The sequence below is a fragment of the Salmo trutta genome, chromosome 2, assembly GCF_901001165.1.
Source record: "Salmo trutta chromosome 2, fSalTru1.1, whole genome shotgun sequence".
NCBI classification, from domain to species: Eukaryota; Metazoa; Chordata; class Actinopteri; order Salmoniformes; family Salmonidae; genus Salmo; species Salmo trutta.
The window spans coordinates 26,117,419-26,131,267 of record NC_042958.1 but is presented as its reverse complement, the minus strand read 5'-3'; the positions used below and the strand labels follow the sequence as shown (position 1 = coordinate 26,131,267).

Below are 13,849 nucleotides of genomic sequence, written 5' to 3'. Positions count from 1 at the left end.
TGTACCCATGCCTTATAATGGGACACCTACTTCCTTGGGCTGTTATTCGCATCAAATTCACCATAGAATCCTCAAACAAGGTTCTAAAGACTGTTGACATCTAGTGGAAGCTTTAGGAAGTGCAAAATGAACCCATAGTCACTGTATAGTGTAAAGGCAATCACTTGAAAAAACTACAACCTCAGGTTTTTGCCTGCCATATGAGTTCTGTTATACTCACAGACATCATTCAAACAGTTTTAGATACTTCAGAGTGTTTTCTATCCAAATCTACTATGCATATCCTACCTCCTGGGCCCGAGTTGCAGGCAGTTTAATTTGGGTACGTTTTTCATCCGGCCGTGAAAATACTGCCCCCTATCCCGAAGAGGTTTTAAGAGATCTTTAGATCTTCTGTGAGGTATTTGATGGAGATATTCCGTAGTATTCAGACAGTTAAAAAGTGGTGAAAAGTTTTGATTGATACTGCTATTTGTACTTCAGCTCTCCTTGCATGCTAGTAGATAACAATAGACTTCCAGTTATTGAGCTAGCGCTAGTTAGCATTGGCTTGCGAAATTACCTATAACTTCCTTCATATTAGACACAGAGACGTGAACATTCATCTGACTCTGGGGAAGTAGATAAAGGGCATCATTGCCAAAATCCTGAAGTATCCCTTTAATTTACATCCAAAAAGCAGGGATGTGCTCTTTCCATCAGACATGATAGAGTAGTACCTCCTTCTGTCATCCATTTCTTTGCTCACACACCTTACTGCCTGCATCTCCCTCCCTCCGTCCCTCTCTCTCTTTCTCAGGCCAGGAACACTACACAGCCAGCCCTGGGTTGTAGCTGTCTTAATTTAAGAACCCCAATCCCGCATAAACTTAACAACTATTACCAACTAATACCGGCCTGCAGCTTCCTGGCTGGCCGTTTGGCACATCCCCCAAACACAGCTAAATCCTCTGCCCTGCTCTTCCAGCTACTTCTAATAGATCAGAAGGAGCGCGGGTTAGGGTTAGGATCTAGAGTTAGTTTTAGGGTTAGGATCTAGGGTTAGTTTTAGGGTGAGGATCTCGGCTTAGTTTTAGGGTTAGGATCTAGGGTTAGTTTTAGGGTTAGGATCTAGGGTTAGTTTTAGGGCTAGGATCTAGAGTTAGTTTTAGGGTTAGGATCTAGAGTTAGTTTTAGGGTTAGGATCTAGAGTTAGTTTTAGGGTGAGGATCTAGGGTTAGTTTTAGGGTGAGGATCTAGGGTTAGTTTTAGGGTGAGGATCTAGGGTTAGTTTTAGGGTGAGGCTCTATGGTTAGTTTTAGGGTGAGGCTCTAGGGTTAGTTTTAGGGTGAGGATCTAGGGTTAGTTTTAGGCTTAGTTTTAGGGTGAGGATCTAGGGTTAGTTTTAGGGTGAGGCTCTAGGGTTAGTTTTAGGGTGAGGCTCTAGGGTTAGTTTTAGGGTGAGGCTCTAGGGTTAGTTTTAGGGTGAGGCTCTAGGGTTAGTTTTAGGGTGAGGCTCTAGGGTTAGTTTTAGGGTGAGGCTCTAGGGTTAGTTTTAGGGTGAGGATCTAGGGTTCGTTTTAGGGTGAGGATCTAGGGTTAGTTTTAGGGTTAGGATCTAGAGTTAGTTTTGGGTGAGGATCTAGGTTTAGTTTTAGGGTGAGGATCTAGGGTTAGTTTTAGGGTGAGGATCTAGGGTTAGTTTTAGGGTGAGGCTCTAGGGTTAGTTTCAGGGTGAGGATCTAGGGTTAGTTTTAGGGTGAGGATCTAGGGCTAGTTTTAGGGTGAGGCTCTAGGGTTAGTTTTAGGGTGAGGCTCTAGGGTTAGTTTTAGGGTGAGGCTCTAGGGTTAGTTTTAGGGTGAGGATCTAGGGTTAGTTTTAGGGTGAGGATCTAGGGTTAGTTTTAGGGTTAGGATCTAGAGTTAGTTTTGGGTGAGGATCTAGGTTTAGTTTTAGGGTGAGGATCTAGGGTTAGTTTTAGGGTGAGGATCTAGGGTTAGTTTTAGGGTGAGGCTCTAGGGTTAGTTTCAGGGTGAGGATCTAGGGTTAGTTTTAGGGTGAGGATCTAGGGCTAGTTTTAGGGTGAGGCTCTAGGGTTAGTTTTAGGGTGAGGCTCTAGGGTTAGTTTTAGGGTGAGGCTCTAGGGTTAGTTTTAGGGTGAGGATCTAGGGTTAGTTTTAGGGTGAGGATCTAGGGTTAGTTTTAGGGTTAGGATCTAGAGTTAGTTTTAGGGTGAGGATCTAGGGGTTAGTTTTGGGGATAGGTTTAGGATCTAGGGTTAGGGTTAGGTTTTAGGGTTAGGGTTAGGGTTGGGGAAAATAGGATTTAGAATGGGACTGAATTTTGTGTCCCCACAAGGTTAGTTGTACAAGACTGTGTGTGTGTGATTGTCCAGTGCAGCCTGCCTAATAGGATGAGACGGAGACATTCTGGCATGCCTCTGGAGAACAGTGCAACTATTGAACAATGTGTACACACACACTTCTTAACCATCCAACAATGTATTTTTATATTTTCCACAAACAGCGTTTCGCTCCCGGATCCAGGAGGATTTTAGTATTAATATTTAACAAAATGTAGTGTATGAGTGCACGAGAGTTTTCCGTGCCAACTGTTTAATACACTGTAATTATACACGGTCCATGAAACATACTGCGGCTGTGTTGTGCGTGTATTATTAGGGGGGGTGTCGGGTGTCTGTGGTACATGTATTTTGCTTGTTCCTAGTATTTTAATATTCCGTTTTTTTATTGCTTTGCTGAATGATCTTACTGAATCATTGCCATGGCTACTCCTCTGGAACACTGCTCTGTGAATGCCTTTCAAATGGCACCAGGGCCCATATAGCTAGGGAATAGGGTAAATAGGGTTCCATTTGGGACACAACCTGTAACACTGTAATAGACTGACACCCCTACTGGAACTTGAAGGGAAGGGACCCCTCATTTATATCACACTCAGTCTACTCTGTAAGCACTAAACCCCCTTAAACCCACACCCGCTATCCATCCACACTTCTCTTCCTCGCTGTGTATCTCCCACTCTCTCTCAATCTCTCCATCCATCTCTCCCCCTCTGTTTCGCTCTCTATAACCAGGCAACATCACAGCAGAAATATTTGGACATGTTTTATGGACTGGAAGAGCGTGCTCTTCCTGACACCGTTTTCTCTTTATTGGGAGCGTGCTCTTCCTGACACCGTTTTCTCTTTATTGGGAGCGTGCTCTTCCTGACACCGTTTTCTCTTTATTGGGAGCGTGCTCTTCCTGACACCGTTTTCTCTTTATTGGGAGCGTGCTTCTTCCTGTCACCGTTTTCTCTTTATTGGGAGCGTGCTTCTTCCTGTCACCGTTTTCTCTTTATTGGGAGCGTGCTCTTCCTGACACCGTTTTCTCTTTATTGGGAGCGTGCTCTACCTGACACCGTTTTCTCTTTATTGGGAGCGTGCTCTTCCTGACACCGTTTTCTCTTTATTGGGAGCGTGCTTCTTCCTGTCACCGTTTTCTCTTTATTGGGAGCGTGCTTCTTCCTGACACCGTTTTCTCTTTATTGGGAGCGTGCTTCTTCCTGTCACCGTTTTCTCTTTATTGGGAGCGTGCTCTTCCTGACACCGTTTTCTCTTTATTGGGAGCGTGCTCTTCCTGACACCGTTTTCTCTTTATTGGGAGCGTGCTCTTCCTGACACCGTTTTCTCTTTATTGGGAGCGTGCTTCTTCCTGTCACCGTTTTCTCTTTATTGGGAGCGTGCTTCTTCCTGTCACCGTTTTCTCTTTATTGGGAGCGTGCTTCTTCCTGTCACCGTTTTCTCTTTATTGGGAGCGTGCTTCTTCCTGACACCGTTTTCTCTTTATTGGGAGCGTGCTCTTCCTGACACCGTTTTCTCTTTATTGGGAGCGTGCTCTTCCTGACACCGTTTTCTCTTTATTGGGAGCGTGCTCTTCCTGACACCGTTTTCTCTTTATTGGGAGCGTGCTTCTTCCTGACACCGTTTTCTCTTTATTGGGAGCGTGCTCTTCCTGACACCGTTTTCTCTTTATTGGGAGCGTGCTCTTCCTGACACCGTTTTCTCTTTATTGGGAGCGTGCTCTACCTGACACCGTTTTCTCTTTATTGGGAGCGTGCTTCTTCCTGTCACCGTTTTCTCTTTATTGGGAGCGTGCTTCTTCCTGACACCGTTTTCTCTTTATTGGGAGCGTGCTTCTTCCTGACACCGTTTTCTCTTTATTGGGAGCGTGCTCTTCCTGACACCGTTTTCTCTTTATTGGGAGCGAGCTTCTTCCTGACACCGTTTTCTCTTTATTGGGAGCGAGCTTCTTCCTGACACCGTTTTCTCTTTATTGGGAGTGTGCTCTTCCTGACACCGTTTTCTCTTTATTGGGAGCGTGCTTCTTCCTGTCACCGTTTTCTCTTTATTGGGAGCGTGCTCTTCCTGACACCGTTTTCTCTTTATTGGGAGCGTGCTCTTCCTGACACCGTTTTCTCTTTATTGGGAGCGTGCTCTTCCTGACACCGTTTTCTCTTTATTGGGAGCGTGCTTCTTCCTGACACCGTTTTCTCTTTATTGGGAGCGTGCTTCTTCCTGACACCGTTTTCTCTTTATTGGGAGCGAGCGCACACATGTGAAAACAACATAGTGTCCTCTTAAAACCGCACGTGACCACTAATGACACGGCATGCCTTTAAAAACAGCCTGCGTCTGAGGCGTGAGTCACTGCCGCGGCAACAGATTACGAGACGGAGAATTAGGGAGACCCAGCGCTCAGATACACTCATTCAGGGCTCAGACACACTGACGGAGGGGATCTAAGGTTGGATTTAGAGACATTGGGGATAAAGGAGGCAGAGTGGTGTGGTATACATACTTGTGTGTTTTCTTTTCTTGCTTGGCGATTCAGTAGTTGGACACTGGAAGTATGTGGGACTCTAGATGTCCCACTTGCTGTGTTCACTATCGGGTCACTCCCAGGAGAGGGCACCAGTGAGCTCAGAACCTGGTCCCACTACATACCTGTACATACAGGAGCCAGGGTTTACAGCCACAGTATGTTCAGTCAGTTAGGTGGAACATATAAGCATTTCCAATCTGATAATATTGATCATTCTGCAATCCTGTTGTAGGCCAGTGCAAGATGTGTGGCTTTATAAAGGTAAGTCAGTTGAGTCAATTTAACTTAATTGAGTATTAGATGGTTCTGGTAAGACCTGGAGGGACTTGGTTGATGAACTTGAATTTAAACTTGGCACATCGTGACACCAGATTGGCACAGCGGGGTTTACATAGTGCTTCACCTGGGTCGGATGGATTTGCTTTATAAAAATAGGACTTCCAAAAGAGGAGGACTCATTGATTAGGGCTGAGAATTGCGGGGGGACCTCGTAATTATCACGATACTTCTATGCAATTCGATACTGTGATTTTGTGATTTGTTGTTCCAAACATATTGCTCACTATATGTCTGCTGCAGAGGGACAACAGAGAGCCATGAGAAAATGTGTTTTGATCCCGTCATGGAAATAAAAGTGCTGAAAACAAATTGTCTCCCTATTTAAAAAGGTGGAGAACAAGCCATAAAGGTTTTGGTGCAGGTACAGCCAACTAGCTCAATAGTAGTATTGCGATATTTATGGGGAAGGAGGATCAGTGTGTGTGTACGGATGGACGAGATGAGGTAGGCCTATACTCCTCCAGGCCAGTTTCTGGCCTCCACGGAGAAAACTCAATCTCCCAACAGCACGCTGGGGCTGTCAGACTCCACTCCTATCCGCTACCGATCCTGACCGCTATGTTTTTTTGGGGTCCGACACGATTCCGATTTTTTTTGGGGGGGGGGGGACAAAACATAGCGATACTGATATCTGCCGATATACTATTTTACAGCAGGAAACTAATGTCATTTCCATCAATTGCCATCCAAAAGAGCAACTGTCCAATAACTATGCTTCAAATGTTGATTTAATGCATTGTGACAATAATGACACATCATGAGAATGGTCAGAAGTGTTCAGATCAGCATGAGATTCCCTTTTCTCATCCTATTTATTCAATATCAGTTATCGTGGAGTTATTTACCAATATAGCTGTGAAAGGCCAATATCGGACGATCATACTGGTGAACCAATCTATCGGTCGGGCTCTAAACTCTTAGAAAAAAAGGTGCCATACAAAACCTAAAAGAGTTCTTCGGGTGTCCCCATTGGAGAACCCTTGTTGGTTCCCTCCCTTTTGGTTTCAAGTAGAACCATTTTGTGTTCCATGTAGAATCTTATCCACAGGAATGAAAAAGGGTTTTACCTGGAACCAAAAAGGGTTCTTCTATGGGGACAGGCAAAGAACCCTTTTGGAACCCTTTTTTTCTACGAGTGTACTGCCAACCCAGGGAATGTATAGACCAGTGGTTCTTAACCTGGGTTCGATTGAACCCCAGGGGTTCGGTGAGTCAGTCTCAGGGGTTCGGCGGAGGTCAAGACACACACCCGACTCATATGATTCGTGATGACACGCCCCGCTTGGCCATCATTGGCTGCAGGTGATCACGCAACATCGCTTGGCCTATCTGTGCTGCAGGGAATTTGGCGCGCTCAGTAGTCGAATTGTGACTGTCGTGATGGTACGTCGTGTGATTTCTTTCTTAATATTTTAATCCCTTCATACTAACTATGTCGAGCAAAAAAAGAAAGTGGTCGGACGAATATGTACAATATGGATTCACATGTATAACGGAACGTGATGAGAGTCAGCGTCCTAACTGCATGATTTGCAATGCCAAGTTGGGCAATTCTAGTCTAGCACCGGCAAAACTAAGAGAACACTTCCTTAAGCTGCATGGAGATGGACAATACAAGAACACAACGCTCGCTGAATTTAAGGTGAAGAGAGCCAGATTCGATGAAAAGGCTACTCTGCCTGTTCTCGGCTTTGTACCCATCAACAAACCGATCCTCACAGCATCGTACGAAGTTGCTTACCTGATCGCAAAGCAGGGCAAACCACACACCATTGGTGAAACACTCATAAAACCAGCTGTGTTGAAGATGGCGAATATCATGCTGGGAAAAGCGGCTGAAGTTAAGTTATCCCAAATTCCTCTTTCAAATGACACCATTAGCGACAGAATAGAGGACATGAGCAAAGACATCTTGGCTCAAGTAGTTGCAGATCTGATTTCAAGCCCGGCAAAATTCAGCCTTCAACTCGACGAGACCACAGACGTTTCCAATCTACGTTTTGGTGTCAACAAATGGTAACGTACCCTGTTATTGCTAAGAAAGCTCTGGAGATTTTCATACCGTTTGTTACAACATATCTTTGCGAGCAATCCTTTTCGAGGATGCTGGACATAAAAACGAAGAAAAGGAACAGACTGTTGCGAAAATGACATGAGAGTGGCACTTGCCAAGGTGAAGCCGCGCATTTCTGAACTGGTCTCTGAAAGGCAACAGCAGAAGTCACACTGATTTGCAGTAAATATTCATTATTATGTTTTTGTTTTTGTGTGAAAATCATGTTTTAATGGTTTTGTTCTTTGAACACTGATGTTGATGCACGGTTCATTTTGTGCACCAGTAAAATATATACCTATGTTTTGAATTTTATTTTTCCAATTAAGAAGGGTTCGGTGAATGCGCATATGAAACTGGTGGGGGTCAGTACCTCCAACAAGGTCAAGAACCACTGGTATAGACCGAGCACGCCTGCCTGCAGAAGTCTGCTACCTGCGTAACCATTTCCCAACTCTTTCCGTGTCTCACTTGACACCCCTACACTTTTTTTCTCTCACGTTGTCTTCATGTTTGGTGCAGCCAAGTGTTGTGTTCCAGAGAATGTTTTTTCTCTCAGTACTGGACATTTGAGTAACCTAGGCTATCATATCTGAACCTCAGAGGATAGTAAAGAGTGTGTTTTGGTGTCAGAGGTTTGGAGGATAGTATAGTTTTTATTGTTGGAGTAAGAGCGTGTGTTTTCATAACCTGTTTTTCCTCATCCCTTCTGTCTCCTTCTCTTCGACTTCCAGCTGGGTCCCTGGGTCCTCCTCCCATCCTAGCCAAGCCCGGGCCTGTTTTTGAAAAGGGTAAAAAAATAACAACCCATCCTCATCCCTCTCTTCAAATAACTGATGGGACTTCAGGTTTCACACTGAGCAAGACTAAACAAATACAGCGTGTCTCCTAACATGTGATGCAAGCATTCCTTTGTTTGGTAAGCTGCTGCAGCTTGCCTTGTCCAGGGTGTCTTCCAGCTGTGTTGTAGTAAGAGTTGAGGGGATTCTGGCTGTAGTTGGATATTGGGCCTCTAGATGGCAGCAGGACCCTTTCAGGGCGCTCTGTGTGTCTGTAACACATGGGAGAAGTAGAAAGCATACCTTTCATTGTGAAAAAAAAAAACTTTCATTGTGATCAGGCTCTTCTCTCCACATGGCAAAGTTGCTTTGCCTCCCCCCTCTACACTCAAACCTGATTCTGTGTGATTTGTACAGAGGAGAACCAAGCCATGGCTGAATAAAGCATCTTGACTTGGACTGTCTTGAAGTTCAGTGGTTACAGGCCTTTCGGGCGCCGTAAAAGTCTCAGGTGCTCTCGGTGCCGCGGTACGCTTCCTGGCCTTCCCAAGGCCCCGGACGGAAAGATGGATCCCACTTTGATTTGGGAAAATTGCTGTAATTCCTCCTAGGGATGCCGTTTGATATTCCTGAATCCTGCAGCACTAGAAGGCAGGCAGATCAATCTCCCTAACAAGTCCCCCTCTGTCTCCGTCTGTCATTCCAATCACACTGGTATGACTATACCTTAGCCTTGTCCCTTACCCTGCTCTGTGGCTGGGAAATACAGGGCTGGTTTAGCGCGGGTCAATTCTTTTGACATGAGCTCAGTTGCTGCTGTTGCTGCTTTTGTCCTTTGTGTTCAGAGCTGTTGGAGAGATCTTGTAGGATCCTGTGGTCCAGGCCTGAGGAGCCTGCTGTCGCTGAGCTGCACCTTCTCTGTCCCAAATGGCGCCATGTTCCCTATGTAGTGTACTACTTTTGACCCGAGCCCTGTGGTCTGTAGTGCACTAGAAAGGGAACAGGGTGCCATTTGGGACTTACACCGGGTCTCTGCTGGTCTCTTTAGCGTTTTTTTAATGGGATATATGTAGGCTTATGGTGTGGAACAGGACTGAACTTTGATTGCACTTGACGGTTTGGTCTATACATTTACTCTCGCTGTGTGTGTGTAGAAAGACAGCTGTGCTCCAAATCTAGCAGGCGTAACAAAGGAGCTGCGTGGTCTGAACTGTCCGCCGTCCTCCACTTCCCCCCTCGGAAGGAATACGTCCTTTACTGTTGTTCTGTGAATTCACCACGTCTTACCTCCGGATTTCAAAAACTTCTGGCCTGAAAAACGTCAAACTCCTGGAACTAAATGTGTGTGTGTTAAATGACTGGGGTTTGGGTCTGCCTGCAGTCTTTCCTGGGTAATGTTGCTGAGGTGATATTTTCCGCAGCAGGTTTTTCCTCACCTGGAGGTAAGGGTCGTCCCCGAGGTGCGTTCACAACCCGGCGTGTCAGACACCGTTACGCAACATGAGCTAGCGTCTCCGCTGATTTACACCCAGCGGCTTCGCCAAACACAGCTAAAGCCCCAAGCCACATAGGTCTCAGCTCGGCTGTGTGTTGTTCCTGAGGCTGAATAGTTAGTGCACGCTCCAACACCCTTTGACCCAGTGTTCTGGGCTCCGCTGGGGGGTCCAACGGAGTGTGTGTGTGTGTTAGACTTAGAGAGTGCAGAGCGTGGTGGATCTGCCTGGAAGCTCGTTTGCGTGTTAGCGTTGTTAGCTAGCTAGCTGCCTGCAGCCGCAGTCAAACGGCCCGGTCAGAACACCCTGACACACAGCGCTCCGGAACCACCCTCACTCCGCACGGGACCAATAGCTATCAGAAGTCAGCCGCCACCATAGGAACAATGTAGCCGGGAAGGAGACCAGGAAGGAGACCAGGAAGGAGACCAGGAAGGAGACCAGGAAGGAGACCAGGAAGGAGGGGACCAGATACAGTAGGTGGCTGTGGCTCATTTCAGAGTGGGATTTGTCTACTCTAGCTGTTCTTTCTGCCTTTAAGCCCTACTGTGTTGTGCTTCCTGTGTTGTATCATATGGGGTTCAGACAGAGAGTGGAGCAGACTGGACTTTGGGGGACCAAATCTAGGGTGGGTCATTGAGCCCCATGTTGTTAGGCAGGTGCCTTAGGTTAAATGTTATTGGCTGGCCACCGTTCTCTACATTTAAAGCTGAGCTTTGATGACTGCCTAGGCTGCTGAAGCATGTGGTAGTCTAGACCTGAGCAGCATGGTTAGCAAGGGAGGAAGGATAGAGAGAGGGAGAGGGACATGGTAGGTAGTTGCCCCTGGGGCCTAATGAAGGGACCCGGGGGAGAAATGGAGCATACAGGGGGAGGGTGTGTGTTTTGGGGGAAGGGGGGGCATACAGGAGAGTGTATGTGTGTGTGTGTGTGTGTGTGTGGTAGGGAACAGTAAAGTGTTTAATAAGCGATGCGTGAGTCGTGGCCAGCCATGAGTGGAGGGTCGAGGAGGGGTGGATGAAAGACTGGGGGGGCAAGGGGCTGGGGTCTCCTAGGGGATGCCACCACAGGCCCAGCCCAGCCCTTGTGTGTGTGTGTGTGTGTGTGTGTGTGTGTGTGTGTGTGTGTGTGTGTGTGTGTGTCCCTAATGCCGGCCTGCTGCTGTTCTACAGTAGCAGCACCTGCCTGTGTCTGCTGCGGTTGGCTGGAGTACAGAGGTCAATAGGTAATGTCCTCTGAGGCCTCCCCAGACCCAGTGCTCTGACTCAATGACTACAGCTAGCGCTCAGACATTCCCACCTGCACAGACATCACACATGATATGTCATGTTATATTTAAGCAATAAGGCCCGAGGGGTGTGGTATATGGCCAATATTTTTGCTTCATGTCTAAGAATAGCCCTTAGCTGTGGTATGTTGGCCATATACCACAAACCCCTGAGGTGCCTTTTTAATAAAACAAATATTTTTAAAAGTGACCTTTATTTAACTAGGCAAGTCAGTTAAGAACAAATTCTTATTTACAATGACGGCCTACCCCGGCCAAACCCTGACAATGCTGGGCCAATTGTGCGCCGCCCTATGTGACTCCCGATCACGACCGTTTGTGATACAGCCTGGATTCGAAACCAGCATGTCTGTAGTGACGCCTCAAGCACTGCGATGCAGTGCCTTAGACCGCTGTGCCATTCAGGAGCCCTATTGCTACTATAAACTGGTTAACATCGTAATTAGAGCAGTAAAAATACATGTTTTATCATACCCGTGGTATACGGTCTGATATACCACGGCTGTCAGCCAATCAGCATTCAGGGCTCAAACCACCCACTTTATAAAGCGCTAGAAAAATAATATGTGAGGGTGTGTGTGATCGAGGGCCTGAGTGTGAGTGTTTGTGGGTGTGTGCATGCGTGCATGCATGGCGTATGTCTGTATTGAGGAAGTGTGTGTACTGTATTGAGGATGTGTGTGTACTGTATTGAGGATGTGTGTGTACTGTATTGAGGATGTGTGTGTACTGTATTGAGGATGTGTGTGTTTGTGTACTGTATGTGTACTGTATTGAGGATGTGTGTGTACTGTATTGAGGATGTGCGTGTGTACTGTATTGAGGATGCGTGTGTGTACTGTATTGAGGATGTGTGTGTGTGTACTGTATTGAGGATGTGTGTGTGTGTACTGTATTGAGGATGCGTGTGTGTACTGTATTGAGGATGCGTGTGTGTGTACTGTATTGAGGATGTGTGTGTGTACTGTATTGAGGATGTGTGTGTGTACTGTATTGAGGATGTGTGTGTGTACTGTATTGAGGATGCTTGTGTGTACTGTATTGAGGATGTGTGTGTGTACTGTATTGAGGATGTGCGTGTGTGTACTGTATTGAGGATGTGTGTGTGTGTACTGTATTGAGGATGTGTGTGTGTGTACTGTATTGAGGATGTGTGTGTGTGTACTGTATTGAGGATGCGTGTGTGTACTGTATTGAGGATGTGTGTGTGTACTGTATTGAGGATGCTGTGTGTGTACTGTATTGAGGATGTGTGTGTGTACTGTATTGAGGATGTGTGTGTGTACTGTATTGAGGATATGTGTGTGTGTGTGTACTGTATTGAGGATGTGTGTGTGTGTGTACTGTATTGAGGATGTGTGTGTGTACTGTATTGAGGATATGTGTGTGTGTGTGTACTGTATTGAGGATGTGTGTGTACTGTATTGAGGATGTGTGTGTGTGTACTGTATTGAGGATATGTGTGTGTGTGTGTACTGTATTGAGGATGTGTGTGTACTGTAGGGGTGTGCATGTTTCTTCCTCTGTTGTCCTGACTCCTGACATTCCTGGAATCCTCCACCTTGATAGGGAATCCGAAAATGGGGGGACACACGTCTTTCAGGGATACAAGGTATATCCAGGAATCTTGTTCCAATTAGCCTAGCAGTACGTGAGCTGTTTTTCACTCGCTGTGTTTAATAGGCCAGAGATGTGTGTTTTTGTGTGTGTCTGAGTCTGAGGGGGTAGATTAATGGCCAAATGATTTTCTCAGTGTTTTGTTTTTGTGTTTTTAATTTTCCCCTCGTTCTCTCCGTTTTCTCTGTGGATGGGTTCACAGTTCACTGGTTGTATTTACAAAGCGCCGCATTTCCAGGCTCATTTGATTTTTCACAGGTCTGGTCTGCAGTGTTCTCCCATGAGCCGGATTGTGTTTCCTATGTTTCCGCTGGCCGTTGAAAGGGGGAATAACGAAGGTCTGGAATGGGGTGTGTGTGTGTGTGTGTCTGTCCCCGTGTGTGTGTGTGTGTGTGTGTGTTCACAGTTGACCCTCCGTGATTACGAACCAACACATTTTTGCTCTCATCTGCTGAATAACTTCCTTCATTGATACGTACATCCGCTTTCTTCCAGGTCCAACAACCTACACACACACACACACACTCGTGCGTGTGACATTGGGGTGCGGTGAAGCGCAGTGCCTAAATTCCTGCCCTCCTCTCTCTTTTAGGGAACGCCGGCCACCCATGGTATAAATCCTGGAGAGAGACACCTTGGACTGGGGGTGACTGAGGAGAGGAAAGGAGACCTGGAGAGGAGAACCTGCCCTCTACCCTTCCCTTGCCTGCTGCTGCAGTGTGGCTGAGCAGTGCTACTTTCATACCTCACTCTGATATTCCAAAGCCAGGCAGGAACCATGCCGGCCCTGTCCACCGGATCTGGAAATTACTCTGGTACTGAATGATGTGATGAACCCTGTTTCCTTTCAGCTGTACACACTAAACCCCATTCCCTATTCACGATGCACATCTTCCTACACGTTTTATCCCCTTTATTCACTGCACTAACTCTGTGCCCTTAAGGCTGCTCACACTCAACCCTGTTCGCTTTTTCCAATACGCCGGATTCTGTCTCCACTGTAGGTTTTACAAAGAAGCATATTACATATACAGTTCCTTCAAAGTATTCATACCCCTTGATTTATTCCACATTTTGTTGTACTACAGCTAAAAAAAATTGTATCTCTCAATACACCATCATGACAAAGTTAAAACATGTTTTTAGAAATGTTTGCTCATTTATATCAAATTAAATACACATATGTCAAATTTACATAAGTATTCACACCCCTGAGTCAATATTTTGTAGATGTTCTTTTGGCAGCAATTACAGCTGTCAGTCTTTCTGGGTTAGTCTCTTAAGAGCTTTCCACACCTGGATTCTAAATTCTTCAAGCTCTGTCAAATTGGTTGCTAAACAACCATTTTCAGGTAGATTTAAGTCAAGACTGTAACTTGGCCACTCAGGAAAATTCACTGTCTTCTTGGTTAAC

At 46.0% G+C, this 13,849-nt stretch overlaps 1 protein-coding gene across 1 annotated transcript in view; it reads left to right on the top strand.

Annotated features, from left to right (window-relative positions):
• The window catches only part of mpp7a (MAGUK p55 scaffold protein 7a), a gene marked incomplete in the record, with an annotated part of 313,669 nt that overhangs the window by 84,462 nt on the left and 215,358 nt on the right, over positions 1–13,849 (top strand). Inside the window, 1 exon segment of the mRNA XM_029699409.1 lies at positions 13,028–13,250. Within this exon segment, the coding sequence (XP_029555269.1) occupies positions 13,214–13,250 (37 nt within the window).